This window comes from Garra rufa, chromosome 5, assembly GCF_049309525.1.
Source record: "Garra rufa chromosome 5, GarRuf1.0, whole genome shotgun sequence".
NCBI lineage: Eukaryota > Metazoa > Chordata > Actinopteri > Cypriniformes > Cyprinidae > Garra > Garra rufa.
This window is the reverse complement of record NC_133365.1, coordinates 6,337,881-6,362,522: the sequence shown is the minus strand read 5'-3', so window position 1 is coordinate 6,362,522 and position 24,642 is coordinate 6,337,881. Positions and strand designations below refer to the sequence as shown.

Here is a 24,642-nt window from a genome sequence, read left to right as displayed (position 1 = left end):
ATGGAACCAGAGCAGCAAATTCAAAGCCAGTGCAAGGCTAATGATCTGGCATCATCCGCACAACCAAAAGGACCAGTAGAAACGTCCTCGTCCTCCACATCTTCTCCGATGGTTCCAGCCAGGCCCCGCCGGCCCCAGAGGAGCCCACGAGTGGAAGGATCTATCGACGTATCAGACCCCAAACCTCCAGAATCTCCTATTCCGCAGCAGCTGAGCAGCCATGCTGAACCGTCCGACCCCGACAGCTCCAGTCACCCCTCAGAGCCTCAACTCACTGTTGATCATGGAGCTCCACGTTTGGCTGGACAGAAGCCTTCAGGACATACTGCAGTGTCTCGGAGCCACATTGCGATGAGGGCCGCCTCGCTTCCTCAGGCCCCGTCATACAGACCACCATCTACAGATCTCGCCTTTCACCCACAGAGGGCCCTGTCTGTTGCTGGGACCGCAGACACTCAGCCGCAGGTGGTGGAGGATTTCAGGTACGCTTTCAACTTTGTGTTATATTTAGGGCTGTCAGTCGATTCAAATATTTAATCGCGATTAATCGCACGATTGCCATGAGTTAACTTGCGATTAATCACACATTTTTTATCTGTTCTAAATTAATACTTTTTTAAAGTTTTAATACTCTAATCAACATGGGAATGGTCAAACATGGATGCTTTAAGCAAATGATTATTATGAGTGATTAGTGAAACCATACTCGACATAGAGCATGAAGAGTAGACATTAGGGGTGCAACGGATCGCAGATGATCCGTGATCCGTACGGATCAGACTCCACGGTTCGGTACGCATGTGGTTCGCGGATTAACTGTTAAATTGAACCATCATAGAGTAAAAGTGTATAATTTGCACATGTTTTGTCTTGCCAATTTACCCATTCAAACTAGTTAAACTGCTGCAGCAAAAGAGAACACGCACGCTGTTTCTTTCTTCTTCTTTTTTTTTTTTTTTTTTTTACCGCTGCCGCACTTACAGAGAGAGAGACAGAGAGAGACGCGCGATTCAGACTGCGTGATTTACAGATTGATTCCTCTTTAAAACTTCTCTTAACATACATACAAAGTTATGTTTAATACCCGTTTTGGTATTCTGGTAAACACAGTCGGTTATGTCTTCAGTGAACCGAAACAGCTGAGAAAGAGATGCGTGCCAGTATTAGAGACGTGCATTAGGCCTTAAAGAGACAGTGTCCTATAAATACCTGCAGTGAGAAGCACTAGTTATTTTACAATTAAATATTGCATTTCTGCACCTGAATACTAGTGTTATTGATTTAATTAGTAACTTTATGTTGTATTCATCTACACTTGTCATTTTTGTAATTGACTATTAGTTCAGCTAGTAGTTTTTGCTGTGGATTAGAAGTACTTAAAGTTAGCATTCAGTAATAATAAAAAAAACGAACTTTTTTTTGTTTTGTTTGTTTTTTGCTGATCCGAAAAATGATCCGATCCGTGACTCCAAATCCGTGATATGATCCGAACCATGAGTTTTGTGATCCGTTGCACCACTACTAGACATGTTTCAAAGGTCATAGATGTTTTTCAACATCTTGTTTTTCTACTAACTAACTTGTTCATGTCGATGAAACACATGAAAGAAAAAACATTCAAATACCAGGTTGCCATTACTTGTCTTTCTTTGCACTGAGCAATTTACTTACATTATTTGCAGGACAGGACAACCCACGTCTTCTGAACATGCAAAATGTACATTTATTATTTATTAGTACATTTGTTTGCCTCTCTGTGTCCACATACTGTCATTTGATGTCATTTAATATTTTAGTGTTTCTGTTGTCAGACAACCGAAGTAATATGAAATAATGACTGAAAAAATCCTGAATTATGATCATGATTCAATCGCTGAAAAGAATCATTTACCGGCATCTGGACATAAGTCACTATTCTCTGCATTATCATCGCTGTTTTCAACTTACTGTTTGAATGCTTTCACGATCCTTGGACTTTCCAGAAGTTTACCCGTTTAAAATGATTTGATTGCAAAAACCTGATTCTTTTAATTCTTTTAAGGTATTGTTTTTAGTTATAATGTACTGATTCGAGAGCCCGCTCTAATGAAAATGCATACAATTAGACCGCAGTAAAGATATTTTGCGGTTTTATATTTAGATTTCTTTTGGCTATGAATACACAGTGCGCTGTCATAAACATGCAAATAATACCAAATGTTGTTCTCCATTATGTGTGAATTTTGGTGATGCTGTCCTCCTGGCCGAAATCAGATTTTTTTGTCGATGCGACTCTTAAGTTTATAATGCTTATAGCTCCGAAAGTTGAAAACTTAGAAGATTGAAACCGGTGTTATATTAACCAGCATGATCTGTACATTTTTCTCAGCAAAGCTAGTCAGTAGCACGATTTTCTGTTTCTATTTGGCGTGCTATTAATACACTGAAATTAACTTTGCCGTGCATATGATATAAATGTTTGATGTGCATAATACGCAGTTTCTGGCCATGAGAGAAAATATTACTTTGAAATGCTGCAAAGGTGCTTAATAGACACTGTTTTGGTTTCACTTTTTCTCCTTCTCAAAGTATATTACAATTTTAAACCTTTATTGTTGACCAGTTAGAAATATTGTTAGAAAATAGTCTTTTTCCCCCCCAGAATTAGACTAAATAACTTGCGAATCTGAGTTTATATCTTGCTATTCTGAGAAAAGAGGTCAAAATTGCGAGATACAAACTCACAATTGCAAAAAAAGGCTTAAAAGATCTTACTTAGTTTAGAATTGTTTCACATTAGTATGAACTCAACTTTAGGTTGCCAAGTTGTAGGTTTGTGCATCTCTGTTGGCTGACCTGTAGATACTTGCACGTCTACTTGCATATTCCACATTATTACAGCTCAGGCGTACACACAGTTTCTTGAGTCAACTTAAAATATTTTTTTCCCCTGCTGCCTTAAAATTTTAAGTTCAGTCAACTCAAATACGTTCAGTCAACTTGAAAATATATTAGAGTCAGTCAAATTGACAACTTAGATATTTGAGTTGACTTAACAAAAATATTTTTTTGTTACAATTAAAAGTTACCCAGCTGCCTTAAAAATTTAAGTTGAATCAACTCAAATATCTAAATTGTTACTTTGTTCAACTGAACGTTTTTTGAGTTGACTGAACTTAAAATTTTAAGGCAGCCAGGTAACAAATTATTTTAAGTTGACTCAACAAATAGTTTTTTACAAGATGATTAAATTGTAAGATAAATAAATGCTGTACAATTGTTCTTTCTTAGTTTTTGTTAACTAATGTAGTTAACTAATGCTAATGAGCCTTATTGTAAAATTTCACCATGATGTTTTTGATATTAGTGTGAATTAAATGTATATTTTCCTTTCCAAATGTGGATCCTGAATGATTAAAATATACACTACCATTCAAAGTTTGGAATCAGTAAGATTTTTAATGGTTTTGAAATCTTCTGCTCACCAAGGCTGCATTTATTTGATCAAAAAATACAGTAAAAATAGTAATATTGGGAAATTGTCACATGATCCTTCAGAAATCATTCTAATATGCTAATTTGTTGTTCAAGAAACATCTGATTAGGCCTATAGTGGAAATTCATACATTTTTCAGGATTCTTTTTTGAATAGAAAGTTTGAAAGAACAGCATTTATTTGTAATAGAAATCTTTTATAATGTTATAAATGTCTTTACTGACACTTAAAAAAATCCATGCTGAATAAAAAACTGACCTCAGACTTTTGAACAATGTTTTTCTCCACTAGCCTGCAGCAGTCCAGTATGCTTAATCAAATTTTAAGTAAATTAGAGATGCTGCAAAGAGAAGTGCTTTTCTCCATCAACTTATAAATAGGATTTGCTTGCGTATGTCTCTGTGTTGCTTCTCTTATTTCAGACTTTCAAAATCACACACAACGCACTGAAATGTCCGAATGAATTCTGTACCTATGTTTAAGATAATTAATATTAAACATGCAAAATACAGTTTCATTTGAATGCAAATGTGCATTCAAATGAAGTGGTAGTTTAGAGCACTAACAACCTTTACTAGTCACCTTCTACCTCTGTGATGAAGTGCTGAAATAATCTTGTTTGTATTGTAAACAATCTTGTATGTTTACCAGCCCCTGCTTTCTCAGATAGGCTTGGGTTGGGTTAAAGCTTCACGTTTCATTGAGTTTGGTAATTATCTACTGCAGCAGTGTTTACAATATATCATCTCCTGTCCTTAAATACAGTGGGGATCTTTAAATCTTCTCACAGACACTCATTTGAAAAACTTAATTGGAAAATGCAATGAATTTTAGCTTAATGCAAGTAGTCAATTTTCTTAATATAATAATCTGCTGTCAGTCATTCAGTAATGGTACACATAATTTTATTTTAGCCTTTTGAGGTCAGAGATTCAGCTAAGATTACATTCGAAGCACGTATACACTCTCACAGAGTTATTAACTTTTTGAGATATTCAAGAATATAAACAGATTGAACATGTACTCTCCCTCAGGTCATCCAATATGTAGATGAGTATGCTTCTAAATCAGATTTGGAGAAATGTGTTATTCCATCACCTGCTCACCGATGGTTCCTCTGCAGTGAATGGGTGCCGTCAGAATGACAGTCCAAACAGCTGATAAAAACATCACAATAATCCACAGCTAATCCAGTCCATCAATTAATGCCTTGAGAAGCAAAAAGTTGCAGGTTTGTAAGAAACAAATCTATCATTAAAACGTAACAAACCCACTGCATCCGGCTAAAATATAAGTCCTTTATCCATAATATTGCTTTATCTGGTCAAAAGTAATCTTGTCTGAATCAGTATTAGAAATCTACACAGATCAAGCAAGCTATAACAGTCCAAATCAGCTCTAAAAAATGTCTTTTGATGTCTTATAATTTTGATTTGAGAGAACAGGAGATTTTTATTTAAGAAAGCGTTATTATGGAATGTGAAATGTGAATGTGAAATGTGTCATTCCATTTCCTGCTCACCAATGGTTCCTCTGCAGTGAATGGGTGCCGTCAGAATGACAGTCCAAACAGCTGATTAAAACATCACAATAATCCACCGCTAATCCAGTCCATCAATTAATGCCTTGAGAAGCAAAAAGTTGCAGGTTTGTAAGAAACAAATCCATCAAGACAAAACGTAAATTAAACCCACTGTATCAGGCTAAAACACGAGTTCTTTATCCAAAATATTGCTTTATCTGGTCAAAAGTAATCTTGTCTGAATCAGGAGAGAAATCTATACTGACCAAGCATGCAATAACAGTCCAAATCAGCTATAAAAAATGTCTTTTGATGTCTTATGATTTTAATTTGAGAGAACAACAGGAGATTTTTATTTAAGGAAGCGTTATTATGGAATGTGAATGAGAAATGTGTTATTCCATCACCTGCTCACCGATGGTTCCTCTGCAGTGAATGGGTGCCGTCAGAATGACAGTCCAAACAGCTGATAAAAACATCACAATAATCCACAGATAATCCAGTCCCATCTAAAATGCAAGTGTATAATCCATAATAACGCTTCCTTAAATAAAAATCTCCTGTTGTTTTCTCAAATCAAAATCATAAGACATCAAAAGACATTTTTTAGACCTGATTGGACTGTTATAGTTTGCTCGATCTATGTAGATTTCTCTCCTGATTTAGACTAGATTACTTTTGACCAATAAGATGTTTTAAGTCTTAATGATAAGGATTTGTTTCTTACAAACATGCAACCTTTCACTTCTCAAGGCATTAATTGATGAACTGGAGTGGTGTGGATTATTGTGATGTTTTTATCAGCTGCTTAGACACTCATTCTGACGGCACCCATTCACTGCAGAGAATCCATTGGTGGGCAAGTGATGCAATGCTACATTTCTCCAAATCTGATGAAGAAACAAACTCATCTACATCACTGATGGCCTGAGGCTGAGTACATTCTTATTTCTGGGTGAACTATTCTTTTGAAATTATATAAATGTGAGGCTTCCCTCTCTTCAAAATAATGGAGAAGGGATGCTGGAGGAACTATATTTATACTGAAAAATATACTTACTGTTTATATATTCCTAGTGTTTAACTGCAGTGAAGTGATGTGATGTGACACGACAAAACTAGGTTGCTTTTTGCGAGCGTGCAGTGTTGTGTGTAATTGTCTTGATAATGTTTTCACTCCCTTTTCATTTCTTCAACTTGTTTATTCGCTAATATGCCGCAAGGGAACTTGTTTGCACACCATCTTTGCATGCTGTTTGTTAATTGAAAAGATGAATTAGAGGCCAAAGCCACAATCTGTCAGTGTCAACAGTCACGGCTTCATTCTTTCAGTGTCTCAACTAAAGATATCCAACAGTGAATAACAGGAGGAAATGCTTACATTTGCCTTATAATACAGTTGCATACTAATGCTGTGGGATACTGTGTCTACTAACAACCAGCAGCAGAGACTTGGCAGCTGTCAGTGTGAACACGAGTAACACAGATGATTGCTATTCTTGAGCAAACTCAGTCGCTGTTCTCTAACGTCTCGTTCTGCCGACAGGGTGCACATTATCACGTGGAACGTGGGCTCAGCCATGCCTCCTGAAGACATCACTGCACTGTTGGGGCTGAATGTTGGTGATGGGAACACAGACATGTATATTATAGGGTGAGATTTCCATTAACAGCCACTGCTTTTCTAAATGAAAAGTGATCACAGATGCATTTCTAATGTACTTGAAAGTGTAAATGTACTGCTGAAGGTTTTTGGAAAATGGGGAGAATTCTGAATTATTATCATTTTTAAAAAAATTATTTACTAAGGTTACTGTTGAAATATTTAAGAAGTGATATTTTCAGCATTACGCTTTACCAATATTCATATTAGTTGTCAAAAGCTATTGTTTTCTCCTTAAATCATGTCCTCTGGAACAATCTTTTAAGGCGAGACACTGCAGGTGAATAGGGTATTTTTTTTTTTTACTAATGGTTATCACCGTACTTACCCAGTTGATTGATTTCATTGATAATTGCAAACATTTTTGTATTACAAGTTTTATTAAATGTTAGGTTTAAATATGTAAATGAGTCATTATTTAATGAAATATGCGCTAATTTGCATACATTTCTAGTACAAAAATCGAAACGTTGGATGAGTCAGTTTTAAAATTCTTGTTTAATTTTTGGAATATCTTAGAGTCAAAAGTTTGGGTATCTCATAATTCAGAAAAAACTTAGAACACTATACTTTTTAACCATTTTTGGGGGAATAAATTGTTGTATAAAATCAAGCAAATCGTATATGAACAAATTTCTCTGTAAAAACTTTCAGGATATAGACAGGAATAAAAATGTAAAGTGTGGTGTGTGTAAGTGCTACTGAAGTGGAGATTTATGGCTCAGTGTAGGAGAAAAAACTCATTTTGAGAAAACGGCCTTTAAAACTATTAATTGTAATTGAAATCTATTGACACAAATAGATAAAGTGCTATTAAAGAAACACTTCTGCATGTTTTCTTTCCACTAGTCTGAAAAAACACTAAAAAAGCCCAAAATCTTAAACTTAACAGGTGCATGAAAAAACATCTTTTTTACCTGCAGTGTCTCCCCTTAATCCGGTTATAAATCGTTTTGGTTGAATATTACAGAGTTGAAGTTAAGTGTTTAAAGGGACGATAATGGCCTTCATTAACGATTTCATTACACTACACAACATTTAGTATTTCATTTTGAAATACCAAGAATCACTGAAATGTTCTCTCTCTAAAACAGAGTGAAATATTAGGTTTGATAAGGTCAGCGTACTTGTAACCATAATGAAATACAAATGAAGACACTTCACTTGATTGAACTACGCTTCCATTTGAAAGTTTGGGGTCTGTAGGATGTTGTAATAGAAGTCTCTTATGCTCTTTAAGGCTACATTTATTAGTTAAAAAACACAGTAAAATAGTAATATTTTGAAATATTATTTCAGTCCAAAATAGCTGTTTTCTGTGTGAATGCATTTGAAACTATAATGTATTCCTGTGATGCAAAGCTGAATTTTCAGCATCATTACTCAAGTCTTCCATGTCACATGATCCTTCAGAAATCATTCTAATATGCTAATGAGATGCTCAAGAAACATTTTTGTCATTTTATTATTAACAGTGGTGAAAAAAGATTCAAAGTTTCAAGATTCCTTGATAAATGTAAAATCTAAAAAAAAAAGTATGTGAAATGGAATTTTTTGGAATATTATAAAAGCATTATAATGTCACTTTTGACCAATTCATTGCACATTTGCTGAATGAAGGTATTTTTTTTAAAGAGACAAAAGTATACTGTGTACACTCTTAAAAATAAAGGTGCTTTAAAAGGTTCTTCACAGCGATGCCATAGAAGAACCATTTTTGGTTCCACCAAGAACCATTCAGTCAAAGGTTCTTTAAAGAACCATCTCTTTCTTACCTTTTTATAATCTGAAGAACCTTCTTTCACCACAAAGAACCTTTTGTGAAACAGAAAGTTTCTTCAGATGTTAAAGGTTCTTCATGGAACCATTTAGACAAAAAAAATTATTCTATGGTATCCTGAAGCACCTTTATTTTTAATAGTGTATGTGGTCAAGAAGACTTCATGCATAATTAATTTGAAAAAAGATGCATAGATGAGCAAAGCATGATATTTTAATGTCAATAACAGCAGCATCAGCTCATGAGATCCATATCCTGAAGCAAAGACATGACAATAATACTCACAATTTTATATAAAACAAGTGTTCCTTAGAATAGATGAAGTATGTTATAATGTGAAGGTCATAATCTAGCACATGACCTACATAAGAACACTAGAGATACAGTATAATCCAGCACCTGCCTCGAGCTCTGTTCTACCTCTCCTGTCTGATATTTGTCTGTCCTTCAAATTCAGCTTCATCTGCCGTCTGTATTTTCTTTTTCCCTCTCTCAGCTTACAGGAAGTCAACTCTATGATCAACAAACGACTCAAAGATGTTCTTTTCACTGACCAGTGGAGCGAAGTCTGCATGGACGCTCTCAGCCCCTTTGGATATGTACTGGTCAGTAATGTTCCCTTTAGACACACACACACACACACACACACACACACACACACACACACACACACACACACACACACACACACACACACACACACACACACACACAGAGACACATCCATAAAGTTGTCATTAGAGCCTCAGGGGTCATATTATGTAATGGTGACTGAGTGGCTGAGGATGAAAATCTCTTTGCTGGTCTTTGTCTCTGTCATGCAGCTCATGTTTCTAGACTCATCCCTCATTTTATCTGGCTTTATTTTCTTTGTGGAAAAATAATCCCATACCGTATATGACGAAGTACACATCTTTATTGTTGCATGCAGTCTATAGTGTTTATATAGCAGTATTTATTCATTTAATCACAAAATGGAAGGTCCAGTAGAACTTATTTTAGTATCATTAATATACTATTACAGTTTTTTGTTAATATTTGTCAATTTTTTCTTATTCTGTATATACAGTTGAGGTCAAAAATTTACATCCCCATTTCAGAAATTTAAAATGGTAATTATTTGACCAAAAAAGGGATCATACAAAATGCATGTGATTTGTTTATTTACTGACCTGAATAAGACATTTGACATAAAAGATGAATTTATTGAATTATAATTATATTGAAAATAGTCGAATTTATAAAAATGACCCTGTTCAAAATTTTACATTCACTTAATTCTTAATACTGTGTTGTTACCTGAATGATCCACAACTGTGTTTTTTATTTAGTGATAGTTGTTCATGAGTCCCTTGTTTGTCCTGAACAGTTAAACTGCCTGCTGTTCTTTAAAAAAATCCTTCAGGTCCGTCAAATTCTTTGCTTTTTCAGCCTTTTTGTGTATTTGAACTCTTTCCAACAATGACTGCATGATTTTGAGATCCATCTTTTCACACTGAGGACAACTGAGGGACTCATATGCAACTATTGCAGAAGATTCAAACACTCCAGAAAGAAAAAAACATGCATTAAGAGCCGGGGGGTGAAAACTTTTGAACAGAATGAGGATGTTTTTTTCTTCATTTTTAAAATTTTGTCTAAATATCAGTTTTGTTTTTATTATTTAGTACTGCCCTTCAGAGGCTACAGAAGATACTTACATGTTCTCCAGAAGACAAACTAAGTTACATTTACCCTGATCTTTAAGATCAAAAAGTGTTCACCCCCGGCTCTTAGTGGATGGTTTTTCTTTCTGGAGCATCATTGAATGTTTGAACCTTCTGTAAAAGTAAAACCCTCTCAACTGTATAGTTATGTGTATATGTATAGTTTTTTATGAATTTGTATTTATTAGTTTTAGTTTATTTATTTTTAATTAGTTTAGCACTTCAAGTTAATTTAAACAAAAATTTGAAATATTGCCTTGGCAATTAGTTTTTTATATTTTATTTCAGTTCACAATAATTTTCTATCAAATAACTTTTTTATGGTTTTAGTTTTAGTTGACTCTAGTAACCTGGTTGTAGAATAACCTCTGATGCTTAATCATTTGAATTAGCCTTTTTACATTTAGTTTCGACTTTTTTATTTCAGTTTTAATCATTTTATTAGTAAGTTTATTCTTTGTTTTATTTTTATATTTTTGTTTAGCTTTATTATTATTTTCATTTTGTTTCTACTTAAACTAATTTTTGTGCTTCAACTTAATCTTCTTTTATTTCATTTAGTTGCCGAAGCAGTATTTATTGATTATTTTTTTCAAGATTGTTTTTGTTCTAATGTGACCCTGGATCACAAAACCAGTCTGAATAAATAGGCTTTCCACTGATGTATGATGTTGTTAGGATACTACAATATTTGGCTGAGATGCAACTATTTGAGAATCTGGAATATGAGGGTGCAAATAAATCCAAATATCACCTTTAAAGTTGTCCAAATTAAGTTCTTAGCACTAATTGCTAATCAAAAATTAAGCTGTGACATATTTCAGGCAGGAAATTTACAGATACATGATCTTTACTTAATATCCAAAAGATTTTTGGCCGAAATAATCAATAATATTGACCCATACTATGTATTGTTGGCTATTGCTACACAAATGCCCATGCTACTTAAGACTGGTTTTGTGGTCTAGGTTCATATTTCCACTTTATTTCTGGTTTATTTCAATTAATAAAACATTTTCTAATAGTCTTAGATTTCTTTCAGTCTATAAAATTAAAGGGAATTAATTGGATGCAGGAAATGTGTACATTTCATCTAACTCACTTTGATTCTTCTTATCTCCTGTTGACTCATATGTTTCTGTGTGTCTATAGGTCACATCTCAGAGGATGCAGGGAATGCTGCTGCTGGTCTTCGCCAAGTACTTCCACCTGCCGTTCCTGAGAGGCATTCAAACGCAGACCACTCGCACCGGCCTCGGCGGGATCTGGGTACGTTATCTGCGCCTGGACCTTTTCTTGCCAGCAATCTCCTACTTTCCCTTTCTGATGTGAATATGCAGTTATTTGGTAGAATGCCACCTTTCTGTATCGCAATATTTCTCAGCTGATATGCATGCTGGGCAGTGAATCCTCAGAATGCGAATGTGCAGATATGAAAGGTTACAGGAACCTGTTAACGAGGTTCTGTCAAATATCTCATGCAGTGCGTTACTGAAATATTAATCATGCGCTGAACAGCTAATGAATATAAAATGAAGCCGTCATAATGATAAACTCACCTCTTACAGTAAGAATTAGAGTGTCACATTTTCCAACAAAATCAATGATTGAGCTACCAAAGCCACTGGGTTTTAATAAGTTATAAAGTAAACTCCAAGTCACATTCATTTGAGTCCTTAGAGCATGAACTTCTATAAGCAGTCTCTAAAATTTGATGAAAACTGCTTATAAATATTTTTTTAAATAATTTATAAAGATCTTTTGATAACACTTGACCTCAAGCCTTTATATATAAACTGTTTGATGCATTCATAATGCATTGCATGATCTCATGAATAATTGTAATCAGTTATAATACATTATAATTATTCATTGCTGTACCTGTAATTATAGTATATTGCATTAAAATACTTACAAAACAACCCATTTCAAATGTCAAACAAGAAACCTGCAAATATTATAATGCATTTCAACATTGTTTACAGTTATTAGTGGAAATATATAATGCATTGCAACATATGTTATGAATACCTATATGTGACCCTGGAGCACAAAACCAGTCTTAAGTCGCTGGGGTATATTTGTAGCAATAGCCAAAAATACATAGTATGGGTCAAAATTATTGATTTTTCTTTTATGTCAAAAATCATTAGGAAATTAAGTAAAGATCATGTTCCATGAAGATTTTTTGTAAAATTCCTACTGTAAACCTATCAAAATGTAATTTTTGATTAGTAATATGCATTGTTAAGAACTTAATTTGGACAACTTTAAAGGTGATTTTCTCAGTATTTTGATTTTTTTGCATCCTCAGATTCCAGATTTTCAAATAGATGTATCTCGGCCAAATATTGTCCTATCCTAACAAACCATACATCAATAGAAAGCTTATTTATTGAGCTTTCATATGATGTATATATCTCAGTTTTGTAAAATTTAACCTTATGACTGGTTTTGTGGTCCAGGGTCACATATAATCATACGTATTATTGCAATTTATTAAGAGAGCTTAATTTAAAGTAATTAAGTGAAAATTCAAGTTTATGATTTAATTAAATTCTTAATCAAAACTCTTCCTGTTTTCATGTTCCTTAGACACATAAAAATGTTTGAACACATTGCATTTAATAACTTTTCATTTGATGAACACACTCATCAAGCAAAACATTTCACAAAAAGATGTTTGTTGAAATATAAAAACACTTGACAGGAATAAATTATGTCACCAGTTTGTTAAAAATCATTGCAAATTTTTAATTGTTTAATTTCTTTGGAATCGTAAGTGTGTCCAAATTCTTTTTAGGACCTCTGTATAATGTAATACTTTTAAACTCGTGAAACTGGGAGAAGTGTTTGTGGCTCATTTCCTAGCTGTTAAAAGGCAGCTGATATAAAGATGAACTGAAATAGTTGTTAAGGTAATATATTTCACAGATGATATGCTGTGACATTTTGACATTTACTCAGTTTGTCTCATAATGGAGCACAGCAGCGCATGTTTCATCAGAGGTCTGGATTCTAATGACTGATTGCCATGGTTACCGCACACCTGTTCCATATTTTGATTAATTAGTTACCATTTCTGTTCTGCTCCTCTGAGTCAAGTTTTGCCTGCAGATTTTAATGGAAGGATCTGCAGATGCATGTACATAAATGCACATAATTCTGCAACTCCACCAACACCTGTCTATATTTTTAATAGAGTTGGGCTAATTTTACAATGCCTCCAGTTTACAAGTTTCCAGTATAAAATGCGTATTTGGTAACACTTAAAGACTTTATGTATAATGCATTATAAAGATTCATAATGTACAGTTAAGGCCATACGTTTACATACACCTCGTAGAATCTGCAAAATGTTCATTATTTTAGCAAAATAAGAGGGATCATACAAAATGCATATTATTTATTATTTAGTACTGACCTGAATATTTCACAAAAAAGACGTTTACATATATAGTCCACAAGAGGCCAAATTACCCTTTTTTGTTTAGTGATAGTTGTTTATGAGTCCCTTGCAGTTAAACTGCCTGATGTTCTTTAGAAAAATCCTTCAGGTCCCACATTTTTTTTCTTTTATTATTTCTGTGTATTTGAACCCTTTCCAGCAATGACTGTATGATTTTGAGATCCATCTTTTCACACCGAGGAAGATCAGGGTAAATTTAACTTATTTTGTCTTCTGGGAAACATGTAAGTATCTTCTATAGCTTCTAAAGGGCAGTACTAATAAAAAAAAAAGTACAGAAAAAGTACAAAAAAAAAAATTTACACATCTTCATTCTGTTCAAAGGTTTTCACCCCCTGCTCTTAATGCATTATGTTTCCTTCTGGAGCATCAGTGAGTGTTTGAACCTTCTGTAATAGTTGCATATGAGTCCCTCAGTTGTCCTCAGTGTGAAAAGATGGATCTCAAAATCATACAGTCATTGTTGGAAAGGGCTCAAATACGCAGAAATGCTAAAAACCCAAAGAATTTGTGGCACTTGAAGGATTTTTCTGAAGAACAGCAGACAGTTTAAGTGTTCAGGACAAAAAAGGGACTCATGAACAACTATCACTAAACAAAAAAAAAAAATACACAGCTTTGGATCATTCAGGTAGCAACACAGTATTAATAATCAAGCAGATGTTAAGTTTTGAACAGGGTCATTTGATAAATTCAACTATTATTTTCTCTTTTGGACTGTATGTAAATATCTTATTCAGGTCAGTTCTAAATAAAAAATAACATGTTTTGTATGATCCCTCTTATTTTGGTCAAATAATGAACATTTTGCAGAGTCTGCAAGGTGTATGTAAACTTTTGACCTCAACTGTATGTTGCAATGCATTATATCTTTTCATAAGTAAATGTAACCAAAGTTAAAATGCATGACAATAGGTTTGTTTGTCAGGTGTAACACTGAATTATTGTAATGTATTACAAAGTATTTAAGTATTTTAATTTATTACAATTGTGGTTACAATTATTCATGAGATCACACAATGCATTATAAGGTGCATTAAAACTACTTTTGTAATGCATTATAAATAAAGACTTTAAATAAAGTGTTAACTTAATTTGTTTTATTTTATTTCAAGTAATGATTTTTTTGGGGGTTAATTGAATGTAAATTTTAATTAAAAGGGACATTTTGTAGCTCATCAAACATCTTTTTTTTGTGCTGTGTCTTATAATTTTCAGGAGAAAAAACTACAGTTCAGAACTGTTTAGAATGTGTAAGGTAATCAAGATTTCATGAGAAAAATGAACTGATCTCTGTCTCTCTGTCTCCGCAGGGGAATAAAGGAGGCGTCAGCGCTCGCATGAACGTGTTTGGCCATTCGATCTGTTTCTTGAACTGTCATCTGCCCGCACACATGGAGAACTCGGACCAGCGCATGGAGGACTTCGAAAGCATCCTGCAGCAGCAGCAGTTTGAAGGACAAGCTTCTACTGGAGTCCTGGATCACGAGTAAGACACACACACACACTATACCATTATCAAAGCATAAACACATTTTTGTTATTACTGCAACCATATGTGACCCTGGACCACAAAACCAGTCATAAGGTAAAATGTTACAAAACTGAGATATACACATCATATGAAAGCTCAATAAATAAGCTTTCTATTGATATATGGTTTGTTAGGATAGGACAATATTTGGCCGAGATACATCTATTTGAAAATCTGGAATCTAAGGGTGCAAAAAAATCAAAATACTGAGAAAATCACCTTTAAAGTTGTCCAAATTAAGTTCTTAGCAATGCATATTACTAATCAAAAATTACATTTTTATAGGTTTACAGTAGGAATTTTACAAAAAAATCTTAATGGAACATGATCTTTACTTAATTTCCTAATGATTTTTGACATAAAAGAAAAATCAATAATTTTGACCCATACAATGTATTTTTGGCTGTTGCTACAAATATACCCCAGCGACTTAAGACTTAAGACCCTTTGTGGTCCAGGGTCACATATTTTATTCCCATCAGGGCCTTACAAAGTAAGTGTAACTAAACAAGCCACAATTGATTGTACATTTATTATAATTCATAATTACTTATCTCACCAACAGATGGTGCCGATGTATTCGTTTCTGTGCTTCTCAGCTGCTTTTGCTTCTGGTCACAGATTTTATATTAGACATACAGTTTTGACTCAACTAGCTTTTCATGCGAAATTAAAATAAAACAACATGCATCTACAATAAAATATGTATTAATTTATATTATTTTTATATTACAGTGACAAGGCTAACCATGCAATCTGTCCATGATGGTGTATACATCACTCGTCTAGCTTCTAACAATTGAAGATTATTTTACTACAAAACACTATTGAGTTTGACTGCATTGTCTACATTTTTTATTTTTCACAACAGCCTACAATTTTGCATTCTGCCGAATTAGTGGTCAATTTGTTTGCATTAAATTCGTATGTTATGTGCTCATGCTCTACTGATGGCTAGGTCTATATACATGTTTATTAGAATCAAATTGTACAATTGTATTTTAAATCCAGTGAGTGACAATTTGTAAAATGTGTTGTGTTTTCAGATGTTAGCAGAATTTAGGATTATATTATCAAATAAATTATTTCAATTGGCCATATGACCTTGAAACTAATATTGAAATCTGTATAATGTGACTCATGGACAAATATTTGCAGTGTGGTTTTCTGGTTTGGAGACCTGAACTTCCGAATCGAGGACCTGGACATGCAAGTTGTGAAAGCGGCTATTGACAATAACAAACTGACCACATTATGGGAAAAAGACCAAGTGAGTTTTTACAGATAACATTATGTCAATATTATGAAAACATGAAATGCCGTTTAAAGCTTGAGCGACTGTTTTGTATTTATGTAGGCATTTAGGTACCTTTTCATTTAGGTCATGACAATGACAAAACACCAATGCAATGTAAATGTGTTTGTTTCATCTATATGTTTCCCTGTGCTACTTTACTGACACTTTCCTTTGTCATTTTTGTCTTGCAGCTGAACATGGCTAAAGACAGTGAGACTGTGCTCGAAGGCTTTCACGAGGGGCCGCTTAAATTCCCTCCTACGTATAAGTTTGATGTGGGGACAGACACGTATGATACCAGGTAAAACGGATAAATCTATAACACTGGAAAAAATGCTTTTCTTACTTAGGATTTTTTGTCTTGTTTCCAGTCAAAATATCTAACAATTCTAAAATCAAGACGGATTTTCTAGTAAAAATTATTTTCTTGTTTTCCAGGAAAAAAAAAAAAAAAGTTAAAATTAAATGAGCTTTTGCTTAGATCATGCAAAATAATCTGCCAATGGGGTATGCAAAAAAATCTTCTTTCAAACAGAGAACAAGATTATTTTTCTAACCCTGTTGGCCGATTATTTTGCTTGTTTCAAGCAAAAACGCACTTAATTTTGACTTGTATTTTCCTGAAAACAAGACAATAATTTTTACTCATCTAGAAAATCCTTGATTTATGAATTTTTTTATATTTTGGCTGGAAACAAGACAAAAATCCAATCCAAGTAAAGGCATTTTTTGCAGTGAAATTATTTATTTGAAATCATGTACTAAAATAGTTGAGGACTTAACTAAGTATTAACTAACTTTTGCCTCTTAATTTGGTGCTTATTAATAGTAAGGTAGTTAAGTTTGTGTTAAGTTTAGGTGTGGGGTGGATTAATGGATCTAAAACAGGGGTCGGGAACCTTTTTTCACCAAAGAGCCTTTTTTTTTTTGGCAAGTGCATTTTTTCAAAAGAGCCATTGAAAAATAACAATATATTACTACAAAAAAAAATTTCAATAACAAAACTTTTATTTGTCCATGTACAACTCAAAAATAAACAAATATGAAGCATCACATGCTGAATGCATAAATAAAAAAAAAAAAAATTTAAATTCTGGTTAATACTTTTTTTTCACAAATATATTTTAAAATAAACTAATATTTTACTATAAAAAATTGCATTTTTATAGTACGGGGTTCTTTGTTTAATTTTTATTTTTACTTCATGCATTTTCTCTGATCGTGAAAAGACCAGGTGTAAATGCCCTCTGAAATGCTTTCAAGATGGATTTATATATATATATATATATATATATATATATATATATATATATATATATATATATTATATATATAGTCAGATATGACAGCACTAATGCAAGAAACATTGCGGCGGACGAGTAGTTGAGTATCTCTTCAGCAAGCCGACATGCAAATTGCTACAAATGAAACTGAAAGTAAGTCACAGATGCTCAACATACAATCATATTCATTAAAAATAGTAAGACAAACTTATCTTTGCAGTGCTGATGCCACGCTCTCTCCTCTTGTGGTCTTTCATCTTGAAAGTAGCTAAGAATTAATAAAATGCACCGCTTATCTATTGCTTTCCTTGATATGATCTCCTTTAAATTTAAATATAATGCGGGAACTTGCTGTTTGACGCTCCTCTTTATTGTATATTATTGTAAACGGCCTCTGTGTTAACTTTGATTCGCTGTACAACAAAGGAAATGTACTTTTATTTTCTGCAGGGAACTGATTTCTAGTGATGGTTATTTTTTTTACTGTAATTTTTTACTGTAACTGCCATGTGTGGCTCTTGAGCCATAGGTTCCCGACCACTGAGTTAAAATATGGTCATGCAGAATAAGGCATTAATATGTGCTTTCTAAGTACTAATTAACAGCCAATATGCTAGTAATTTGCATGCTAAAAAGCAACTAGTTAGTAGTGAGAATTGGCCCATAAGTGTTAACACTATTGCATTTTTCTTTAAGTGAATCTGTATCTTCCGTAGTGGTAAGAAGCGTAAGCCAGCGTGGACTGATCGTATTCTTTGGCGGTTGAGGCCGATGGCTCAGATCAGCAACAGCGTGTCGAAGCGCAGCTCGTTGTCAGGTCTAACCAGCGGAACCCGTGTGTCGCAGCATTTTTACCGCAGTCACATGGAGTACACCGTCAGTGACCACAAGCCTGTCTCCTCTATTTTCACTCTGCAGGTCAGCACACTAACATGACTCTGTTGATAATGACTAATTACATTTTAGGTAATCTGAAATATCTAGAGATTGATTATGGTGGTTACACTGCAAAAAAATGCTTTTCTTACTTGTCTTGTTTCCAGCCAAAATATCTAAAAATTATTAAATCAAGATGGAGTAAAAATTATTTTCTTGTTTTCAGAAAAAACATGCCAAAATTAAGTGATTTTTTGCTTAGAACAAGCAAAATAATCTGCCAATGGGGTAAGAAAAATAATCTTATTTCAAACAGAAAACATGATTATTTTTCTTACACCATTGGCAGATTATTTTGCTTGTTTCAAGCAAAAACGCACTTCATTTTGACTTGTTTTTTTCTGAAAACAAGACAATCATTTTTACTCGTCTAGAAAATCCTTCATGATTTAAGATTTTTTAGATATTTTGGCTGGAAACAAGACAAAAAATCTAAATAAGAATAGCATTTTTTGCAGTGTAGAAGAGAAATGTGTAATTTCATGACTTGCTCAGCACTGGATCCTCTGCAGTGAATGGGTGCCGTCAGAATGAGAGTCCAAACAGCTGATAAAAACATCACAATAATCCACAAGTAATCCACACATTGCAAAAAATGCTTTTCTACCTTAGATTTTTTGTCTTGATTCCAGCCAAAATATCTACAAATTCTTAAATCAAGAAGGATTTTCTAGACGAGTAAAAATTATTTTCTTGTTTTCAGAAAAACAATTAAAAATTAAGTGAGCTTTTGCTTAGAACAAGCCAAAAAATCTGCCAATGGGGTAAGAAAAAAAATCTTATTTCAAACAGAAAACAAGATTATTTTTCTTACCCCATTGGCAGATTATTTTGCTTGTTTCAAGCATAAATGTACTTAATTTTGACTTTTTTTTTCTGAAAACAAGACAATAATTTTTACTCATCTAGAAAATCCTTCTTGATTTAAGAATTTTTAGATATTTTGGCTGGAAACAAGACAAAAAATCTAAGCTAGAAAAGCATTTTTTGCAGTGCACCACTCCAGTCCATCAGTTAACATCTTGAGAAACCTGCATGTTTGTGAGATACAAATCTATTATCTAGATTTTTACTTTTAAACCATTGCTTCCAGCTAAAATACTAGTTCTCTATCTATAATAATGCTTCTTCCAGTGAGAAAATTCATTTAGTTTGAATCAGGAGAGAAATCTGCACAGATCAAGCACCGTTTACAAGGGAGGACAGTATAAAAACAGCTTTGTGAAAAATATGTAGTGGTCGACCGATATTGGATTTTACCGATACCGATAGCTAGATTGGACCACGCTGGCCGATACCGGTTAATCAACCGATGAATTAATTTTTAAACTGGCTACTGAATGGAAAATAAAGTGCTGTACTATTTAAATAAAAAGTAGCCTACTGAACCATATTTTGTAAATGAATAAAACATATTCATATTAATTATATATTGACCATTACAGTTAATTTATAGTTCATTATTGTTAACAAAAGCAACCAAACATTTTTTTAAAGAAATTAACACACTCTAACAAGGAACAATACTTATATTCTACAGCTTTTATCAATATTAATGTTACAAATGGACTCATATTGTAAAGTCTTACCATTACATCAACAGTTAAGCTAAAGATGGCCATCTTTAAATATCTATACAAAGGTATTGAAATTACATACATATGGATATTGTGTACGCTCACAATTTAACTGCTTCTATTCTAGAACATTTATGATTATCTAATCAACAGAGGTGTAAAATACTTAAGTAATTTTACTTAATTACTGTAGTTAAGTATTATTTGGGGGGGATTTGTACTTTACTCAAGTACAGTTTAAACTGACTACTTGTACTTTTACTTGATTACATTTCTAAAGAAAAAACTAAGTTTTACTCCTTACAATTTTATTTCATCTCGAAAATTACATTACATTTTTATTTTATCTTATGCACATTAAATATGGTAAATGGAAGCTCAAATGTGCATGCTTTATGTGAGAATCAATGATCATTGTTTTCACGCATCAAGCCCACATGTTTCTACTTCAGTTATGCCTTTCATCAGGTAAATGTCTGGCTTCAAAAAGTTCATCATCAACCTGTCAATCTTTCACGTGTCTAAACAAACTGCACTTGCTGTTAGTGATTTCCGCCACTAGAGGCCGCTCTCATGCTGTATAACAAAGACTATAGGGACTTTGCTGTATAATGAGGACCTTCTCAGTCGCTCTAGCAACGGACCCAATTCGGAAAAATTATCGGCATGGATTTTTGCAGATAACCGATAGATCAGCCAATCAACTATTGATGCCGATTAATCGCCAAAACCAGATACATCGGTCCTCCTCTAAAAATATGCGTGTGGATTTTGATGTGAGAAAAGAAGATTGACTTTTTCACTTGAGGAAGCATTATTATGGATTATGGACTCAGTTTGAAGTTAAAACGTCTTAATAATGTTTTTTTTTCCTTTTGGCTTCAAAAGTCTCTAATTAATGGACTGGAGTGGTGTGGATTATTGTGATGTTTTTAATCAGCTGTTTGGACTCTCATTCTGACGGCACCCAGATGATCCACTGATGAGCAAGTGATGTAAAAAGATTTGTTTCCATGAAGAAACAAACTTATCTTCAACTTTTTTGGCTATAGAAGCGGAGTACATTTTTAGCAGATGTTCATTTTTGGGTCAACTATTCCTTTTAATGCTAAACTAAACATAGTACAGCATTACAAATGTATTAGGTTTCTGTTCCACCTGTCATGAATGTGCACACTTATTGAGAGCAACATTCATGCTGGGTTTGTGCAACGTGTTTAACATGTGATTGTCCTTACAGTTCCCATATAAGGCGGACATGCCTTTGGTAACGATCTTTGTAGAGGATGAATGGAGAGAGATAGCTGATGCAGTGGCCAAATTCAAGGTGGCACCCAACTTCGCTCGAAGCTCATGGGACTGGATTGGGCTTTATAAGGTTATTTCAGTCATTTCATCAGTTCTGGGCATCTAGATGTAGGAGTAAAATGGTAAATGTAGCGATGCAAATATCATTGCCACTTGAGTTGTGTTTATATGTACAAAAATTGTATATTCACAGGTTGGGTTTAAACATCATAAAGACTACGTGAGTTATATTTGGGCCAAACAGGAAGAGTCTGATTTCCTGAGACAGGAGCATGAAGTAAGGAAAAATCCATTTAGCTGCACAAAAAAGACACACATATTAAAAATTGTGAATTGTAATTAGGCTTTTTGATTTGAACCCTCCAGGTGATTTTTACTGAGGAAGAATTGCCAAAGGATACTGGGGACTTCATACTGGGTTATTATAGCAACAACATGAGCTCCATTGTGGGCGTCACCGAGCCATTCCAGGTAACAATCACTTTAACTTTTGATTCCAGCGTGTACTAGATATGCACCATTAAACATTTCTCATTACAATTATTTAATGTATTTACATAAATTAAGATAAAGCTGAAAGAAAAGAAAATATAAATATTAGATAAAAATTAAGTTAAAAGACTCAGCTAACTGAAATAAAATAAGATATAGCCAATCAATTGTAAGTATAACTTTTTAAAAATGAGTAAATAAAGTAGTTATTTTAAGATGAACACTTACTATATTTAAGCAACTTAGGTTAATTAGGTTTTTTTTTCATGTTCGAATGTCAGTATTTAATATCAGGTTTTGAGGAAAGTTTATTTGTTCATATTTCAATCATCAGTGAATTGCATTGCATATGTTTTGCATTAAAAAAAAATATTTATAGACATGTTACTGAGACATATAGAGCGACAACTAACATTTATATCATTTTATGTAACTACTCACTTTTTAGTCATATACAGCGCCTCATACCCCTTCATTTTTTCACATTTTGTTTTGTTGCAGCATTATGTTAAACTGCTTTAAATTAGTTTTTCCCCACATCAATTTACGCTCCATACACCATAATAATGACAAAGCAAAAAACAGATTTGCAAATTTTACAAATGTATTAAAAATAAATCACTGAAAAAAGTAGATTGCATAAGTATTCATACCCTTAACTCAGTCTATAGTTGAAGCACCTTTACAGCCTCAAGCCTTTTTGGGCCTGATGTGACAAACTTTGCACATCTGCATTTGGCAATTATCTGCCATTCTTTGTCTCACCTTTTCACCTCTCCATCTCTGTCAGCTTGGATGGGGGCTGGCAGACATTTTCTAGAGTCCTATAGTTGTTCCAATCGTCTTCCATTATGGATATTGGAGGCTGCATCCCTATGTGAACCTTCAATGCAGCAGATTTGTTTCTGAACTCTTCCCTAGATCATTGCCTTAACGCAAGTCTGTCACTGAGCTCTACAGGCAGTTATCTTGGTTTTTGCTCTGATATGCATTTTCAGCTGTTAGACCTTTTCTGAGAGGTGTGTGCCTTTCTAAATCAGACTCATTCAAATGAATTTACCACAGTTTAACTCCACTCCAAGTGTAGGAACATCTAGAAGCAATATGAATGCTCCTGAGATAAATTTTGAGTGTCCCAGAAAAGGGTATGAATACTTATGCAACTGGATCTTTTCAGTTTTTTATTTTTAATATATTTGCACAAATGTTAAAACCTGTTTGCTTTGCCATTATGGAGTAGGGAGTGTAGATTGATGCGGGAAAAAAAAGTAATTTAAAGTAGTTTAACAAAAGGCAGCAACATAACAAAATGTGAAAAAAATGAAGGGGTATGAATAATTTCGCAAGGGACTGTAAATATCAGCATCAGCACCAAATCACATTTTTGTGCTCAGTTTTGGCCTCTGAATAAAATTGAGTTGTTGTTTTTTCCTCCTAATGTTCTATATAAGCCATCAAAGCCTGATGTATCATATGATATCAATATGATATTTATGATTTCATCTCCAGTAAATTGTTCCATTTCAAAAAAAGGCATGCTTACAGGGTTAAGTACTAAAATTGGAATTATTAAAAAAAAACATGCACAAAAATTACTAATACAAACTAAAATGAACTCTTTTCCTGCAAGCATTTTCTAAAACAAAGTTTCCAGCCACAGCCAGCATTTTTGATCATTTTCACAAAACGTTCATGAAAAACTTGTGTGAATATCTGAACATGCAATATGTCAAGAGAAAAAAACAGATCCTCACTTTTAAACAACAAAAAAAACTATAATTTTTTCATGCATTCTTTTTCTATCAACACTTGAATAATACTTTTAATGAAAAAAACCAACATTTTGAAAAGCTGAGAAAATCACGTTTTTGTACCTCAAAAACTTCAGTCCTAAATCACTTCTTGGATAGACATTTAATTCAGTAATGGTTAGGCAGCTTTGATTTAAATGCTGTTTAATGCTTGTTGATCACATTATTTTACACATGCACCTACTTACATACATCGCTTGTTTCTGTTTCAATCTGAAGATTTTCGGAAGCTGGAAAAATTCCGTCAATGGCCTAGAAGTGATATTTCAAAAATGATTGAAAATTCCATTAATAGCAGGAAAAGAGTTTAAATGAAAACTGAAAATATTCATGCTAATTCAAAATATGAATAAATACTATAATAGTGTACTAAAAATACTAAAATAACACCTTTTATTAAATGAAGTTAATATGTTTCTCGTCCTTTAATATGACCTAAGATTCAACTGCCAGCGTCTGCCGCAGCTGGTCTGAGTCCATCTGACAGCTCAGACTTCACATCTGATGATGAGGTGAAGAAGAGCGACTCCTGTGATTCCAGCCCTGAGACTGAAGAGCAGAAGAGCAGCAGCTGGAGCTCCAGACGAGCCCAAAGGCAGGCGGCGAACCCCAACGAACCACACTCCAAAGATACCGCTGCACATTCCAGCTCCAGCAGGCCGGCCGGTGGGACCGGCGGGTCCTCCAATGACCCCGTCGCTACGGATGACAGCTCTAACTCAGGAAAAGATGCAACCAAGCCAGAGGAACCTTAGATAAGCACAGCACCTTCTCCGGAGGAAGATATCA

At 33.8% G+C, this 24,642-nt stretch overlaps 1 protein-coding gene across 1 annotated transcript; it reads left to right on the top strand.

The window, feature by feature from the left end:
• Positions 1-24,642, top strand: inpp5jb (inositol polyphosphate-5-phosphatase Jb). The gene is made up of 12 exons (XM_073840565.1): positions 1-482; positions 6,544-6,651; positions 8,937-9,045; positions 11,299-11,415; positions 14,929-15,104; positions 16,308-16,419; positions 16,638-16,747; positions 18,446-18,647; positions 21,483-21,620; positions 21,744-21,827; positions 21,917-22,021; positions 24,294-24,642. The coding sequence occupies exons 1-12, from the start codon at positions 1-3 to the stop codon at positions 24,606-24,608; spliced, it is 2,058 nt and encodes a 685-aa protein (XP_073696666.1). The 3' UTR covers positions 24,609-24,642.

Coding starts and splice junctions, on each gene's coding strand:
- inpp5jb (XM_073840565.1), top strand. CDS start 1: ATGGAACCAGAGCAGCAAATTCAAAGCCAGTGCAAGGCTAATGATCTG. Junction 15,105..16,307: donor ACTGGAGTCCTGGATCACGA/GTAAGACACACA, acceptor AAATATTTGCAG/TGTGGTTTTCTGGTTTGGAG. Junction 16,748..18,445: donor ACAGACACGTATGATACCAG/GTAAAACGGATA, acceptor TATCTTCCGTAG/TGGTAAGAAGCGTAAGCCAG.